At 39.6% G+C, this 17,846-nt stretch overlaps 1 protein-coding gene across 1 annotated transcript; it reads left to right on the forward strand.

The window, feature by feature from the left end:
- Positions 1–2,545: 2,545 nt before the first annotated feature.
- LOC100032291 (cytochrome c oxidase subunit 7A-related protein, mitochondrial) lies at positions 2,546–15,242 on the forward strand. Its single transcript, XM_016423943.2, has 3 exons — positions 2,546–2,870; positions 11,323–11,454; positions 14,275–15,242. The coding sequence occupies exons 1-3, from the start codon at positions 2,799–2,801 to the stop codon at positions 14,413–14,415; spliced, it is 345 nt and encodes a 114-aa protein (XP_016279429.2). The 5' UTR covers positions 2,546–2,798; the 3' UTR covers positions 14,416–15,242.
- Positions 15,243–17,846: the final 2,604 nt, after the last annotated feature.

A 17,846-nucleotide genomic window follows, 5' to 3' on the forward strand; every position in this document is an offset into this window, starting at 1 on the left:
AGATTATGCTAACTTTGGAACGAAGGAAGTCAGAAGTCAGACTTTAGAAAACTTTCTTTCAAAAAGGTTAGCTGTTGGGGGCAGCTGGGTGGCTCAGTGGATTGAGAACCAGGCCTAGAGACTGGAGGTCCTGGGTTCATATATGGCCTCAGTGACTTCCTAGCTGTATGAACCTGGGCAAGTCACTTGACCCCCATTGCCTAGCCCATACCACTCTTCTGCCTTGGAACCAATACTCAGCATTGATTCTAAGATGGAAGGTAAGGGTTTTAAAAAAAAAGTTAGCTGCAAGAGAGGAAATAGGAATATTAAAACATGAATATTACTATTCTTTTTCTTGTAATGTTTAGAGCTTTGTGAAAGACTTGGTATTTCTTTTCCCTTCTAATTTTAGTATCTTCACTGTTGATTTAGCTGCTTAAGCTCTGGGTTAACTAAATTTTCTTGCTTTTAATATCTTTAGTGATTGTAGGATTTTTTCCCTATATTCCTGTGTCACTTTGGCTTTTACCCCTTTGATTGTGGGTTTATCCTTGGGAATAGGTTTCAAAGCTTTCCAGTCTCTTTCTACTTGAGAATTTCCCTTTTCACTGGCCTGGTTCTGCCTTCTTTTGAGAGGAAGAGATTGGCTCCTCTTAGATTCTAATTTTCTTTCTTTCAGGACCTGGGAAACCCATCCTATTCTTTAGTTTTCTGACTAGGTTGAGACATATCTATCCAGATTTGGAAGAGGGTGGAGTGGATATATTGAGTAGGTTCCCTAAACTATGGACCATTCCTGGGTGGAAGGTAAAGAATTCTTTTTCTTTTTAAACCCTTACATCTATCTTAGATTTAATACTAGGCATTGTTTCAAAGCAGAAGAGTGATAAGGGCTAGGCAATGGGGTTTAAGTGACTTGCCTGTTGTCATACAGCTAGAAAATGTCTGAGGCCAGATTTTAATCCAAGACCTCCCATCTCCAGGCCTAGCTCTCTATCCACTAAGACATCCCTAAACATCCTTCATTTTATTTTCTCCTTTTCTCCTAATGTGAATAGGAGAGAGTTGTTATCTATTGTTTGTTTCAACAAGGCGTAGGGGAGGAGCTGTGGTAGTATGTGCTGGCAAAGACAGGAAATTCCTAAGTAGGTACCAAAGTACTAGCTAGTGGGAGAGAGGTAATGAGTTAAGTTTTGAATTAGTGTTGTTAAGTCATACAGCAATTACCTTGTTGGGCTTCTTAATTTCTTGTCTTGTGTTCTACCTCTGAAGCTTACTTCCTCTTTTGATGTTTTTTTTTTTTAATTTAGTGGGGACTAGAGAAAATACATGGTTCTCTATTTTATTGGTCATTTGGCCACAAATCTCATTCAGCCTCATAAAAGTCAAACTTATAATAATAAAAATAAATGGATAATTATTTAAATTTACAAACATAGCCAAGCACTCTCTGAAAATGTAGAAACCACCATAATGATGGTAAATTTGTCATTCTAATTTGGTTATTCAAAGAAAATGGCAGGATTTACAAATGTTCTATAAATTCCAAGATGTAGGGACTATGACCTTGGGGGAGATTTTTATTCTCCTCCACCCTCAGAATCTATTATCTTTCTCTTCACCTAAAAGGCAATTAAGGAAAGCATCCTCAATAAATAAAAATGGAACTATTTCCTCCTATTGGGTACCTGATAGGCTGAACAATATCAGTAAAAGAATTGGCAGGTCAAAGGCATGCTTCTTAGCCCTGGTTTCCCTTTTTCTAAGACCTGGGCCATGTCCCTCATAATGGGGAAGGGCAAGATAAAGGAATCTTTTTGTTTTGAGACTCCATTTCTTAATTTATTTAATATTTATTAAAGGTGTTAGCAATTCACCGTTGGCTGAGAACACACTCAAAACTCGCAAGTTTTAGAAAAAGCCAAAATAGGAGGCTAGGTCACCAAATTTCAACAGGTTAAAAGTCATATAGGATCTGAGTTCAGGAACAAGAAAATCAGGAATATTAAAACCAAATTCAAATAAGGTGGTGGATTGCAAGGCATGTTGTCAGTCCTGGTAGGCGGCTAGGGTCAGCATGTCCTGTATGTCTTTGGTTATGCAATAAACAAATCTAGTCCCAAGTCTGGGTTCCTCTTCTTCCTTTCATTGACTTGCAGCTGAAACCTACCTGTGTTGTCTCCCCTTACCAAAACTTGGGCTTCTTGCAGGGACAGACTGCCAGCCATGCTTTTCTATTTGTGTTGAGATGGCCTAACTCGGTTCTTGGCATTCAGCATATGCTCAATAAACGCTTTCTCCATTCGTTCGCTCGTTTTTATTCCCAAGATTGGGATTTGGACTAGTGTTATAAGTAAAATAGTTTTCAAGAAGGTGGGGCCTTCCTAGAGCCCCTTGGAGAAGCTCAGAAGACTGAATCTTCAGGGATCCTACGAAGTGGCAAATGCCGGAAAGAGGGAAGCTACCTATCCGCTAAAAGCTTTACGTTCAACTTCCGGACCCCAATCAGGGAGCCATAGCCCACACATGCGCAGAATCTGCCCTGACCTCGCAGGTCTGTGTGCGCTTTCGCTTCCGGGTCTCTGAACCATCTGGAGAGCCGTCCTAGGAACTCCTGACTCCTGTTTCTGGCTTGGCTGGGCTCTGTTCAGCTTCGGTGTTTCATTCTAGTCAGGCACTCGCCGTAGGCATCCCCACGGGCTCTGCACTGGGTCCTGAAGTGCGGGTCCTTTGGCGAATGCCGGTCTCCCTCCCTTCTTTTCCTGGTGCTGTAGCTGCGGGGAACCCGGCTTCAGAAGGTCGGGTTGAGGGACGAGATGTACTACAAGTTCAGCGGCTTCACCCAGAAGCTGGCTGGGTCCTGGGCTTCGGCTGCCTATAACCCACAGGTACGAGAGCGAACGTGCTTTCTAAGAGGCGGGAGAGAGAGCGGCAGCCCCAGCCTGGCTGCCCTTGAGGGTGCTCCAGCCACCTCTTGTCCTCCCGGTGGCGTCCCCTTCTCCTGTTCCTTAACTCTCAGCCTCTCGAGCCCTAGGTCCCAAGGTGATCTTTCTCTGTTGCTCCCACAAACGAAAGTGACCACTGAGCTCGCCTGGTTTTGTGAACTTGACCTTGCCAAGGCTTAGGTGCTAATCTCTTTTCCATTCTCTTTCTTTGATGCCGCTCCATATTCCTTTTCCACTGCCCAGGAAGTTGGCAAATAGAAATTTGTTGAATAGAAGTCAGTAAACACTTATTAAGCTCCTGCCCTTTGCCAGGTACCGTAATAAGCGATGGAGATACCATAGACAGCTCCTGCCCTCGGGAAGCTCAGTTTTAATCGAAATAACTTGCAAACCCAGAGAACCCAGAGAAAATAATGGGGGCGAAGATATGATATTTGCCGAAGGAAAGCTTTAAGATGAGGGAGGATATGAATAGATTTTTTGGAGAGTGAGATTTTAGGTGGAGCTCAATTCTGAAGAATGTTCAGTGCTAGGTAGAATAAAATAGTTGTTAGCTTCATGGAGTTTACATTCTACTGAGGAATAGAGCACATAAGCAATTAAATAAGTACAAAGTTATTGCAGGAAGTATGCAGAAAAATCTTTCCCAAGGAGGTGGCACCTGAACGGAAACTTCAAAAATACAAAAACAAGGCTCTGAATTTTCTCACTATACTCCGTAATCTAATTAGCTCCCATGGATTCTGCTATTATTTCTGTGTTGGTGATTCTCAAATCTTTTTATCTAGTCCAATTTTTTGCTGACCTCCATTCTCAAAACTACAGTTGCCTATTGCATCTCAAACTAGATTTCACTTGCACAGCTTAAAACTCAAAACATGCCCCAAACGGAACTAATTTTTCCAATGTATTTTCTATTTCACTACCCCAACTTCCCTTTTACTGTCACTCTCAGTCACCCAGGCTGTCAACATATATGTATCATTCTTGACAATTCATTCCCTTTTATCTCCCATATCTGGTCTTTTAACAAGTCCTGGTGATTTTTTACCTTTAAACATTTCACCAATACATCTCTCTTTCTTCTAATACAGTCACCAGCTTAGTTGGATTTCTGTTTGAATTATGACTATAACTTGCTGGTTTGTCTCTTTCACAAGCCTCTCCCCATGTTCCAATCTATTCTCCAGTCAGCTGACAAAGTGATTTTCCTAGAGCACAGGTCTAATCATATCACACACACTCTCACCCCATTCAATAAATTCCAGTGACACCCTATCACCTCTAGACTCATATATCTGTTGTTCTGAGTCCTTCATAACTTCCTAGCTCCTGTCTTTTTAGTCTTTTTATTCTCTTTCTATTTCTCCATGTACTTTATGATCCATATGACTTCACATGTGATCCAGTGACATTAGCCTCACTGCTAGATACTCAAATCTCCATACAAAAGGCATTTTCACTGACTTCCTTCATGCTTGTAATTCTCTCACTCCTCATCTTTGCCTCCTGCTTTCCCTGTCTTTAGGTTCAAGCCCTAGCCAAAAATTCCACCTTATACAGGACATCTTTCCCAACTCTTCTTAGTTCTAGTGCCTTCTCTCTTAATGATTTCCTATTTATTCTGCATAAAGCTTATATGTATATATTTGTTGTCTGTATTTGTCTTCTTTAGACTGTGAGCTTCTTTAGTTCAAGAGCTGTTTTTTACCTTTCCCTTATGTCCTCAGCACTTTGAAGCATCTGGCATGTAGTAGGCACTAAATAAATGTCATTCATTGACTGACTGATGAAGAAGTTGAGGCAAAGGGGGGGGGGCAGTCAATGAGCATTTATTAAAGATTTACTAAGTGGGAGGCACTATGCCAAGGACTAGTGATACAAAGAAAGGCAAAAAAAAATCACAGAGTAGGTAGGTTCTAAGCATGGAAATGAAATTGTAATCAAGCTTACTCACCTATAGTTTGCAGATTCCATTCTCTAAGTTTTTTTGAAAATTAGGTTAACATTCATCCTTCTTGTGGTTTATCATCCTTCCCATCTTCTGTGACCTTTCACAGATAACCCTAAGTTTGCAGCAGTCACATCCACCAGTTTTCTCATAGTACCTGAAAATCTTAATTATCTACTATCTTGTTACTTTAAAACTTCTCAAGGGTCAAGCTATTCAGGTACTATCTTACCATCTTTCTTCTCTTGTATATTCCCTCTTAATCATATTTGTTCTTTCCTTTCCAGTTCAAGGTCATTCTCTGACAGAACAGAAACAACATGGGAATTGAACAGCTCTGTATTCTGTCATCATTTTTTTTGTGGTCTTCTCCTTCCTATACACAGCTTGGGGAGGAGAAGATATTTTAGATTATACTCATTTCCCCTCATATAACCTTAAAAAAGGAAAAAGATTTCTTTTGTTTTTACCTTTCCATCTCTAGCCTTAGCTTATTTTGAGCGTTGGCATTCTTGGTAGTATTCTAGAGAGCACATTTTTTATACATGCTCTATTTATCTGTCCTTGCTTCCATTTCAGTAGATTTCTTTTTTAAAAATCTTAAGTTGCTTGCTGAGTACACTGTAAATCTACATTGGTCTTTTTCTGTAGCTCCATTTTTCCTCATTAAAATTGTTTGCTCTGGTACCTGGGCTGTTGGATAGATAGCATTCCTGAACTGATGTCAGGAAAATTCATCTTCCTAAATTCAAATCTGGACTTAGATACTCACTATTGTAAACTTCAAAATTTCTCAGACTTATGAATGTTAGGGGTTTCCCCCATTGGGGAATCTTCTACTTAAAAAAATTCTCTAGCAGATGGTGAGAACTCTACTTGAGTGTGGGGGCTCCTAGCTATGGGAGTGTCCCTGCTCTACCCTACTTAAGACTGCTTTAGGACAGAAAACTGCTTGCTAAACAATGAAAGTACTTTGATCCATGCTTATGGAAGGGACAGGAAGTTCTTTGAGTCATGACTGTTTTAGAATTGATACAATGGGATACTAAGTACCTATAAAGGTGGGGCAACTTGTAAACTACTTAAACCTAAAAGGGTGATAACTTATTCAGAGGTTTTTTCTTAATGAAATTTGTTGACACAGCAGCATTTTTTCCTGACTTACTAAAGAGATTAAAACTACTCAGATGTGAATTCAAAATGGGCGGTCCTTTAGAAACATCTACAGTGATTGGTAGATGTAAGGACTTAGGGGAGGTGACAGAGGAGATTTTGCCCTTAAAAATAAGAGCTCAGAGAAGAGCAAAGGATCTCAATTTCTGATTCTCATTCTGGAGGATCTCATTCGGAGAGACTCATTTCCTTGAGGACTGATGCTTGAGGGCTCTTTCCTTGGAGATAGATCTCTTTGAGGAGAAGTGCTTTTGGAGGAAATCTCATTCTGAAGGAGAGCTCCTTGAGGAGCTCCTCTGAGGGGCTCTGTCCCCCAGGAGGCTCTTTGAGGAAGGACGCTGGCCTGGTGTCATTAGAATCTTGCTTAGACAGATCTTATGGTGAGTTATAACAAACCGACTGATATCTCTCTTAAGACTCAGGTCTAAGCCATATTGGCTTAAGGCCCTTCATACTTATTCCTTTCTTACTCTCTCTCTCTCTCTTTCTTCGATTAATCATTGTATTATTAATTAAATTTCTTTATAAAACTCAGTTGACTTGGGCATATTCATAATTGTTCTATATTCCCTGTCTCCCAAACAGTTTATGGCTCCCACTCTTTTATCTACAACAATTTAAGCCCCTCAACCAATTTTAATTGTAACACTAGCTGTGAGACCCTGGGCAAGTCATTTCACCCTGTTTGCCATGTTTCCATCTGTAAAATGAACTTGATAACAGAAATGGCAAATCACTCCAGTACCTTTGCTAAGAAAACCCCAAATGGGATCATGAAGAGTAGGACACAACTGAACAATAAACAACATACTTATATAGATGCACAAACAGATTTTACCACTTTTCCTGAATTTGGAGCCTGAAAGACACTGGTTTAAATCTTTGCTCCAAACATTTATTAGTTTCATGACCCTGGGGAAGTCACCTAATCTTTCTGAGCCTCTATTTTCTTATCTGCAAGATGGGGATTAAATACTTTTGCACTTTACAAGATTGTTGTGAAGTTCTGGTGACATAATGAATATAAAGTACTTGGCAAATCTTAAAGCACTAAAGTCCTTTTCATCCCTGGGTTGTCATTCCCATATTTTAAGTCATGTTCCAGAAATAGAAATCCCATTCTCAGACACCATCTTCTTAATCAGCTGTTTACTTCCCAAATATGCCTTTCTTTTCTGCTTCTTTTGCCTTCAGCAGTTACCAGTGATGAAAACACCACTTGTGCCCTTATGGTCTTCAGTTTAGGTTCCTTCTGGCAATATTCTTTGTTCCCACATGAATTATCAGAAATGAGTAGTCATCTATTTTTGACAGATCTTAGATCTATTTGTCAGGATGACAACAGTCCTTTCTGTTGGCCAGGAGTTGCCTCAGTACACCTGCAGGTTGATACCAATCACCATTATTCGTTTCTTCCATTGACCTTAATGTATGATTTCTCATGTGATCCATAAGCACCTGCTTCCTCCTCAGATCATTCAATTCCCTACTCTTGAAAGAGCCTAACATTTTTTAGCTCCAAGTTCTTAATTTTCTTCTTCTTGGTGATATTCTTCTAGGTCAGTGGTAACCAGATTGTAGAAAACATTAAATATCAGATGGAAAAGTACTTTGTGATAAAGGCAGTAAGGAGCTACTGCAGATTTTTGAGTACAGAACTGACATGGTCAGATCAGTATTTTAGGGGTATTTGGTAGCTGTGTAAAGGATGAATGGGAAAAGAGACTGGAAACAAGACTAATTGGGAGAGTTTTAGAAGACAGGTGAAGGACGTGGCTGGTGTCTGTGAGAGTGGAAAGAAGGTGGATGTGGAGGTATATTTGGGTGAGGGAAGAGTCAAGCCTCAGTTTGAGGATGGGAATCTGGATGACAGAAAGAATGGTGAGGCCTATATCAGAAATAGGGAAATTTAGAGGAGAGATGGGTTTCCCAAGAGAATAATTGGAGATGGCAGAGGACATCCAGGGAGATATCAAGCAGTCAGTTGTCTATAGGGGACTGCAGTTTCAGGACCAAGATAAGGGTTGCTTATAATAGATTTGGGATGATAATTGGCTCCATGACAGCTAATTATAGAAAGATAGTAGAGAGAAGAGAAGGTCTACAGCAGAGTTCTTGTAGAATTTTATTCAGAGAGAGATGAATGATGATCCAACAAAGGAGCCTGAGGAGCAGTGAGACAGGTAGAACCAGCACAGAAGTGTCAGAGAAGAGGTTTGACTGTCCAAACGCTAGCTTCAAGGAGGTCAAAGCCGATAGGGCCTGAGAAAAGGCTATTGGATTGAACAGTTAAGCAGTTAAGAGATCACTGGTAGTCTTGGACAGCAGTTTCCATTGAGTGGAATGGGTAAAGTCGGGTTGTAAGTAATTGAGTAATTAGGAAAAAGAAGTTATTTAGTGCAGCAGACCTTTCTAGAAGTTTGACTGTGAAAGAAGAGATATAGAATGATGGCTTATAGAATATCAAGGCCAGATATGATTTTTTTAAGGGATGGGGGGAATGTTTATAGTCAATGGGATGGAACTAATGGATTAAGGAGTGATTTAAAATGAGAAAGAATGCTGGAGTAGGAACAGTGGCAGAGGAGACAAGATCAAAATCCCAAGTAGAGGAATGGGCCTTAGAGTTCTTTTTCTCAGCCAAGCAGAGAAGAGAATTGGGAATGACCTAGAAACGGATATTTTCTTTCCCTATAGGTTATTATCTATATAATAACCTATATTATTATATATATATATATATATATATATATATTATAATATTAGGAGGTATTGAAGGAAGTGGTATTGGGAAGGTGTATTTTGAAGGAAACATTGTTAATTCATTCAGTGAATATTAGCATTTAAAGCATGATTCCCTTAGGTGATACTCCCTTAGTTCACCTGAATAAGTTTCCTTAGCATGCATTTTAAAAGTATATGCTTTTAGAGGGCAGGTGGGTGGCTCATTGGATTGAAAGCCAGGCCTAGAAACCAGGAGCTCCTAGGTTCAAATCTGGCCACAGACATTTACTAACTGTGTGACTCTGGGCAAGTTACTTAAACCCCCATTGCCTAGCCCTTACTGCTCTTCTGCTTTAGAACCAATACACAGTGGTGATTCTAAGACAGAAGTAAGGGTTTAAAAATATATATATGCTTTTGTTTTTGTTAAGTTTCACTATTTAATAAAACTAGTTAAATTCTAAAAATAGTAGAATTAGTTACTAACAATCCATTTGTCTGTTTTCCTGGATCAGTTACCAGTCTCTCCCTGAATGTTAATCTCACATCACCAATTGCCTATTAGACATTTCAAAACAGATGTACCAGACATCTTAAAAAACTTATCATGTCCAAAATTGAACCCAGTCTTTTCCCCAAAACCTTCTCTCCCAAATTTTTCTATTTCTGACAAAGATATTACCATCTTACACATCTCCAGGTTTGTAAACTCAGCATCGTCCTGGATATTATATATCCAGCCAATTGCCAAGTACCTCTCTTTCTACATTTATAATACCTCTCACACCTGGATTATTTCTACAACCACCTAATTGGTCCCCCTGTGTCAATTCTCTATCATTCTAGTCTGGCCTGCATGCTGATTCTTAAGTATAGATCTGATTATATAAGTTCTCTACTTAATCAACTCTGATAGCTTCCTATTACCTCTATAATGTTATATAACTGTAATATGAGGGCAGGGAAAGAATGGGGCCTTTCTTACAATAACAAAATTTAATCCTCTCTTTAGCTTTTAAAGACCTCTCTCCCTCCCTTTTCCTCCCTCTCCCCCTTTCTCCCTCTCCCCCCCCCCTTCCCTTCTGTCTTAGTATCAAGTCCAATTTTTATTTGACTAAAAGTAATCTATGTATATATGCAAAGGAAAGAATCAATAGAGTGAATATATTATAAATAGAGCAAGATTCCAGGAGATAGAAAAAAATGGGATCTTGGACACAAGTTGAGAGATCCTGGTAAGAAGACCCTCCTCCTTTTTCTGACATTAGAGGGAAGGAAAAGCAGATTTTAAGGTAAGAAGGAGAACAAACCAAGACAGATGGCTTCAATTTCAAAAAAGCAGGCGCCAAGGACATCTACCAAAAGTAATGCTAAAGTAAGAGACTTGGGGAAAGAGGTTTTGTGGATAGCATGATAGGGAGTCAAAGAGACAATAAGGATTGCTATGTAGCCATAAGCACCAAATTCAGGTCAGATGACATTATGATTTGCTGGATGAGTGGTATAAAAAGTTTGACTTCAGAGGTGCCCAGGTCTCCAAATATGGTCCATGAATGCCAGGCTGAATTTGGATTTTATGTGGTAAGAGATGGGGAAGTCATGCAATTAGATGTTTGTGACTATCTGAGAGACAGATTAAAGCAGTTCTTGTCCCTTTGTGTACTATGAACCCTTTGGTGGCAATCTGATGAAGTCTCTGGACTCCTCAGAGTTATATTTTTAAATGCCTAAAATAAAGCACATAGGATTACAAAGGAAGATAAGAATATTGAAAGATTAAAACATTTTAAAAACAAGTTCCCAGACCCAAGTTAAAAACCCTTGGATTAGAGGGAGGAGAAGCTGAAAGATAGGGAAAACTAAGAAATTCTTGCAATAGTAGAGAGAAGAGGCATTGAACCTCTGGATCTGCCAGTCAGCAGTGGGAAAAGATATAATGGGCAGGACCTGATGAGATTGGGGGGGGGAGGGGCAGATAGGGAGAGAGATAACAAATGATACAGCCAGTAAACTGGCAGCTGATCTAGGAAACTTACAAATGAACTGATTAATTCTTTTGTTTTTTAACTAGCTTTATTGCTTACATAGTGAAACTTAACAGAGTTAGAATACATACTTTTAAAAAGCATGCTAATAGGTCTTCTGATCACCTAATCAATCATTAGATCACTGAATGAATTAAATTAGGTTCGTTTAACCTTCAAAATGTACTATCTTAATGAACTCCCCCAACATCTTAGAGCTTCAAATAACTGTAAGAAGTTGTTAATGGAATTTCCACACTGGGAATTCCTTGCAGTCATGAAATCTTGGGGTCGGTCCATCTCCTCTGTGGAGAAAGAGGGTGTTTGGGCCAGTGTTTGCCCTGAAAGAATAGACAATTGCTTTGGGGAATGTTTGAAGACCAGACAATACATCTTTAGTGGTAGGAGAATGAGCGAAAAGGTTTTACTGAATATAATCCATCCCAAGAGCAAAGCTTTTTAGATTTACTTAAATGTCTGCCCATACTTTCATCTCTACATTTATTTTTTTCTTTTCCTATAGGGTTTAAAACCAGTGGCATCCTCAGAAGCACCACCTATTATATTTGCCACACCAACAAAATTTGCCTCAGAAACAACTACATATGATTATGCTGGGAAAAACAAAGTTCCAGAACTGCAGAAATTTTTTCAGGTAAGAGTTAGAAAAGCCTGTGAAATACCCACTTTTTGTGATGTCTTAAATAGAGATGTGCTACTTCCCACAGTCTGAGTCTGTCCGTTTTGGTACTTAAATCATCTCTATCGCAGCATTTAAAGGTTGCTGGGAGCATTTAAGTGTTCCTAATCCTGGAAACTATCAACAATAGAACCCACAGAACAGAAAATTTTCTTTCCGGTGTCTTTATTTCAGGAAAGAAAATAGCCATTAGCTGATGTTATGAGAATAATTTGAGGACTTTCAAAGGAAGTATTTTGTTGTTGTTGTTTGGGCATGTTAATTAAAAAAGAATTGACTCATGAAAAAAAAATCATCTCTATCCCCATATATGAATTTCTAACAATAAAAATGTCCTCAAATCCCTTGAAACCATTCTTAGATCTTTGATCTATGGGTTACATATTCATTTCCTGATAAAAATGAAGGGGCAAGATTCATGTTGTAGAATCAGGGTTTTTTATTTGGCTACCCAACAGTTCTTGTTTTTTTCATGTTAGGAGATCCAAAAGACATTTCTGTTTGGCTTTAAAGAAGGGGCTATGACTTTCTCTTTAAGATTGCCAATAGCTCCTTTTCATAATTAAAAAAAATTGAACTATTAAAATGCAGTCCTCTTTTATAGAAGGGGGTTGCAGTTCATTGTGGCATACTAAAAGGTGCTCCAACTGGATGCTACTGTTTCTGAGCTGTGTGACTTTGGACAACTCATTCGTATGGGCCTTGCTTTCCTCCTATGTAAGAAAGGGGGTGAATTAGATAATTTCTTAAGGTCCAAGATCTTGATCCTTTGACTCCCCTGAAATTTACTGAAAGGCAGAAGGAGTCAGATGGGAAAGCATATATTGTAAATCTCTGCTCCAAGGAGTGGTAATCAAGTTTACTGTTGAGGAGGGGAAATGGACACTTTACAGTGGTCCTTATGGAGTGAAGAAATAGATATTACACCCAAAGGTACTCCTCTTTTGAACTTCCTATTATTGTTAAGTACCGCCATTTTTCCAATGATCCAGGCTCATATTTTTGCTTTAGTCCCTGACTCCTCACTTTCATGGAGCTCATGTATACAAGCATTTGCCCCATCTCATTGGTCTTTCTTCACATTTCTTATGTCTTCTCTCCTTCCACATAGCCACTTTCTGCTTTCTATCCTTATGATCTCTCCTCTGTACTATCGCAAGAGTATTTTAATTGTTCTCTGCCTCAATTCTGTCTCTCCTCCAGTCCTCACATGGCTACCAAAATGATTTTCCTAAAGTGTCAGTCTGCCCATGACCCCCTTACTTTCTCCCCACACTCAATAAACTCTAATTATCCGTGATCTCTGCGGCGCCTTATTCCCTCTAGCATCAAATATATACTCCTCTAGTATTAAAGCTCTTGGCAGTTTAATCTCTTCCTGTCTTTCTAGTCTTCTTCCATATTGCTTCCCTCCGTGAACTCTGTGGTCCAGCGTGACTAGCTTACCTGTTATTCCTTTTAGGGACGATGCTCTCTCTTCCATGTCCAGGCCTTTGTACTGGCTGTCTTTCTTGCTGACATGCTCTGCCTCTTGACCTCCATCTCTGAATCAGGAACAGCCTTTCCCAGGCTCCCAGGGCTGCTGGTTGCCCCTCTTGGGTTCTCTTTCATCCCTGTGTCTTGTGTGGACCTATTATGTACACATTGTCTGCCTCATTACAAAGGTGCTCCCCATTGCCTGGCACATGGAAAGTGCTTGGTGATTGCTTGATCACTGTACTTCATAGATGGATGTCCTGACCTTAAGCTGAAAGAGGCTTTAAAAATTCCCTTGCCCAGGGGAGTTAGGTGGCTCAGTGGATAGAGAGCCAGGCTGGAGATGGGAGTTGCTGGGTTGAAATCTGGCTTTGTGAATACTTCCTAGCTGGGTGATCCTGGGCAAGTCACTTAACCCCAATTGCCTAAACCCCTACTACTGTTCTATCTAACTAGAAGTTAGAATAAGGTGGTAGTGGTGGTGGTGGTGGTGGTGGTGGTGGTGTTTAAAGGGAAAAAAAAGATCACCTTGACCAACTCTCATTTGATAAGGAAACTGAGGCCTAGAGAACTAAATTGCCCAGGATTGAATTTTAATTAAACAGAAAGAGTCAACATGGAAACCCAGGCTTCCAGATTCTAAATCAGTGCTGTTCACATGACTTATGGAATCATTTTGTTTGAAATGTAGCACCATCTATCTAATCCTTTTTTACTTGACAAATGAGTTGAGAGGGTATTTTGATGAAATGAGGCCAAAGAGAAGAATCTTGGAGGGTGTGGAATATAATGGACTAAAAGCTGCTTCTGTACATTTTCACTTAATATACAGGATTTTAAAAGCTTAATGAAAAAAGGGCAATTGAGCACAAAATGAACCTGAACTCATTCATACTTAATCGACCTAATGTGTTCAGACTTTGGCTCTCCTAGGATCAGAATTGCATATTAAGTGAACAGCATTTTGTTTTGCCTGGATACTGATTTATATAGATCTTTTATTCTTTAGTACCTTTCTCCTCATCACACTTAGTACATAAGTGCCTCAGAAATAAGGAACCTGGAACATAAAAGCTATGCATACGGAAGCCCAGATTTGGAATGACTACAGATTTAGAAACTAGTCATATTAACCCTGTGAAAATGTCCAGTATTTTATTTAATGCTCAGAAAGATTGTTTGTTTGGTTTTATTTTTCTCCACTAATTATAGAATCTCCTAATTTGTGTCTTGTTCTTTTAGATTGATGCTTGCATATATTAATACATCCTGTTTTTTGTTTTTGTTTTTTTCTCCAAGAAATCTGATGGTCTGCCTGTCCACTTGAAACACGGTTTACCTGACCAAATGCTCTATCGGACCACCATGGCTTTGACACTGGGAGGGACCATCTACTGCCTGATAGCTCTCTACATGGCTTCACAACCCAAAAATAAATGAGTTGGGGGTTCATAAGACTGATTTATTTATTAACAAGAGTTTTGGCATAAAACCCTTTGAATTTTCTATTTTCCTAGTTAACAGTGAATATTCTGACCTGTATGACATATTCTTCAGATAGATTTAGAAAGTTTATCATAAGGAAACCTTTTGGTTGTTTGGTTTCTGAAAATAAGTGGATTATCAGAACATGTTGAAGAGTTTACTGGTATTTAAGCCAAGATGATGATGCCATTCTAATTTGATCTCCCTTATATCTCCAGAGGTTGGGAGGCCAGCTCATTAACACCACATGGTGATGAGGACACTAGAGATTTCTTGTGCCTATCAACAGCCCCTCTAGAGAGATGAAAGTGGGGGAAGCTTTTCTATAACAGATGTGCTAGCTAAGGGAGGAGGGCATTCACTGAAGCCAGCACCAGTGGCAGGAAGTCCTTTAACTTCTGAATGCCAAAAATCTGTTCTTTCTGACACCACAAATTTCACTGGGAATTTAATTAGCTGTTAATTTGAGAATTTTTCCATCTTGCAGCATGGTGTTAATAGAAAATATTTTTTGTTGACTATCCATATACCCATGACTATCATTGAGTTTCAAAAGGGTTATATGCCTGATCTCTGACCTCTCTTTAAATATTCCAGAGATGAAGAGCCTGTATTTATTCCATCGTGGGAATAGAATAGCTCATAATAAAAGTGTTGCACTTTAGATTGAACTGTTGTATAAGCACTTCCCTGTTGTGGCAACACCTTTACTCTTGTTAAATGCTATATCTTTAAGGGATAATTTATTTTTGCCTGTGGAATAAATACGTGAATGAGCAGTTTCAAGTTGAGTTTTTATTTTTAATTAAATGACCATTTCAGAACATCATTTCATAATCAACATGTTTTGAGTGTTGCATTACTTTTGGAAAATTACACAAGATAGCGTTGACAAGACCCTTCCTTTTAACATTTAGCTGACAGCTTCCTCAGAGCAGAGGATATACCTAACACAATAGCAATGATTAATTGCCACCTGGTCCTTTTGTAAGAAAGTAGCCTTTGCTTTTAATGAAATGTTGCTGTAATTTAGAACTCATTAGATAACTAAAGTTTTCTTTCTCTGTAACATTTGGGCAGAAATCTGTTTTGATGATCTCATTTGTTTAGAGGTGTCCGAGTAAATACGGATGGATGGCCTGTGCATCCTTACTAGAGCCCCCTCTCTTCTAAGGAAAAGAGAGTAAATTTGTAGTGAGCTATAGCACAGCTCTTGGTTTACAGTACGAGAATAGATTCCTTTCAGACAGAATAGGTATTCACCACTGCATCAATTACAACTTATTCCTCATGAATTTATCCAAAGCCTTTTTGATGCCATTGATTTATTCCCTGTGTTATTCCTCTTTGCTTAAAGGACACCATAAGCTGATCATTAGCAGATTTTGAAGGAGTGCTTCCTCTTATCAACACTGACATCTCAGGCTGCCTCTTTAGGTCAAGAATGATAAACAAGGGGGCAGCTGGGTGGCTCAGTGGATTGAGAATCAGACCCAGAGATGGGAGGTCCTGGGTTCAAATGTGACCTCAGATACTTCCTAACTGTGACCCTGGACAAGACACTTAATTCCCATTGCCTAGCCCTTACCTCTCTTCTGCCTTCGAACCAATACCCAGTACTGATTCTAAGACACAAGATAAGGGTTTAAAAAAAGAATGGTAAACAAATCTGATCAATCTTTCTGAACTCAGAAATCTCACTTCTTAGTTTGTTCTCACATAGCAGGAAACTGCACCCCTGCCAACCCTCCTCCCAACTCTATCCTTTTGATTATTTTTGCTTTCTTTTAAGAGCTGCATCAGGTCTGTTTTAATTTAATATTGGTGAGCAAAACTGCCATAGAGTTTCAGGTACAGCTGTGCCACCAGCCTTATGCAAGGGTAGGACAACACCTTCTGTCTTGTACTCTTCTTGATAGTGAGGCTAAACATTCCTGAAAGACAGTGGGACTAAAATGAGGAGGGTTGTGTTAGGATTAAAATTCTCTGGAGAAATTAAGATCTGGAGATCTTAATTTATAATTGTTTATTAAATAATTAAAAGCAGGCCAGAGAAAGAAAAGGCCAATAGCCCTACGTGACTGGCTCTTCCCTTAGCAAGTCTCTAAGCTGTGTGCCAGAGCTGGAATTTATTCTTTTTCACAATGTCCTATTCGAAAGCCCCTTGGATTGGAGGGCCCCAACCTCACGGGGCAAGTGGTGGGTCTTTGAGAGGCCAGGGCTGCAGAGTGCCCATGCTCACGCCTCCCTTTACCCATTACCTTAAAAGGTTATTTACAAATAACGTATTTACAAATAACGTCAAAACGTCTGCATCCAAGAGGCTAGACTAGGGCTAAGTGGCAACTTCAAACTTAATATCAAAATTCACCCTTTTCAAAATCAAGTTAATTTTGAGGTACCAAAGAAAAGAGGAACTGGTTAGTGTTAACGTTTTCACAATTGGACTACATTTAAACATCCATGCCAGCTCTAAGCCTGTGTCCTTTGGTTTTATGAATTTCTTACTAGATCTAGTTCTATTGCAATGATTGAACTCAGAAACCTGAAGCTTGCCATGATTATCTTGCTGAAATTTGGCTTCTTTAACTTCTTCACTGCTTGTCAGCTTTTTGCAGAGCCTCGAAGAGCTGACCTTTCAGTGGTTAATGACATGGTGTTTGCATGTGGCCAAGAAACTTCTTTTTTGGATCAGGCACCTTTGGAAGCCCTCAGGGGACAAGAAGAGACAAGACTAGGCTGTTGATGGACCTTTCCCAGTGCACTAGCACTGCCGACCCTTGTTTTTCAGAGCAACTAGAGTAATTAGGAGTCTAGAGAAGGACTCCTTCAGGGGTGAAAAATCATTTGCACTCTTCCCCAACACCGCCTCATACATATGCATAACCCTGAATCAAGACTATTGAACTTCATGATGACTCCAAGATGAGCAGGTGGTAATAGCACACAGCTGGACGTGATGGGGATGAACTGAGTGAGGCCACAGATGTTGCTCACTCGGTGTACCCGCATTTTGTCCCTAAGGGAGCTCTGATAGGAATATATTAGTTTTTAAATCAGTAAAGATAAGAAGGGGATTTTAGGATGCCAATCTCTGGCCCAGCATTTGTTCTGCAGGTTCCAACTGTCCTCTTGAGTAGGCAATGCCTGGAAAAATGGGCCTTCTTAATAAGTGGCTAATGGAAAATCTCTTGTTTGGTATAAGACCTAAATCTGGCAGTTTTCATGGAAATAAGACCTGGACCCTAAACCCGCCTCCCACCCCAACTTGCTTGGCTCCATGTTTATTTGTTTAACCTTGTTATTGACACAGGGTTATTGTACCTGAGCCCTGTAGGTAGAGTCCAGGTTTCTAAGACCATCAAACAAAATTTGTTCTGATTCCA

Source organism: Monodelphis domestica, chromosome 1, assembly GCF_027887165.1.
Source record: "Monodelphis domestica isolate mMonDom1 chromosome 1, mMonDom1.pri, whole genome shotgun sequence".
In the NCBI taxonomy this organism is placed as follows: domain Eukaryota; kingdom Metazoa; phylum Chordata; class Mammalia; order Didelphimorphia; family Didelphidae; genus Monodelphis; species Monodelphis domestica.

What these genes read in the sequence shown, in the direction of transcription:
- LOC100032291 (XM_016423943.2), top strand. Translation starts at nt 2,799, where the DNA reads ATGTACTACAAGTTCAGCGGCTTCACCCAGAAGCTGGCTGGGTCCTGG. An exon ending in CGGCTGCCTATAACCCACAG is followed by an intron (nt 2,871 to 11,322) that starts GTACGAGAGCGA and finishes CTTTTCCTATAG; the next exon opens with GGTTTAAAACCAGTGGCATC. An exon ending in AACTGCAGAAATTTTTTCAG is followed by an intron (nt 11,455 to 14,274) that starts GTAAGAGTTAGA and finishes TTTTTCTCCAAG; the next exon opens with AAATCTGATGGTCTGCCTGT.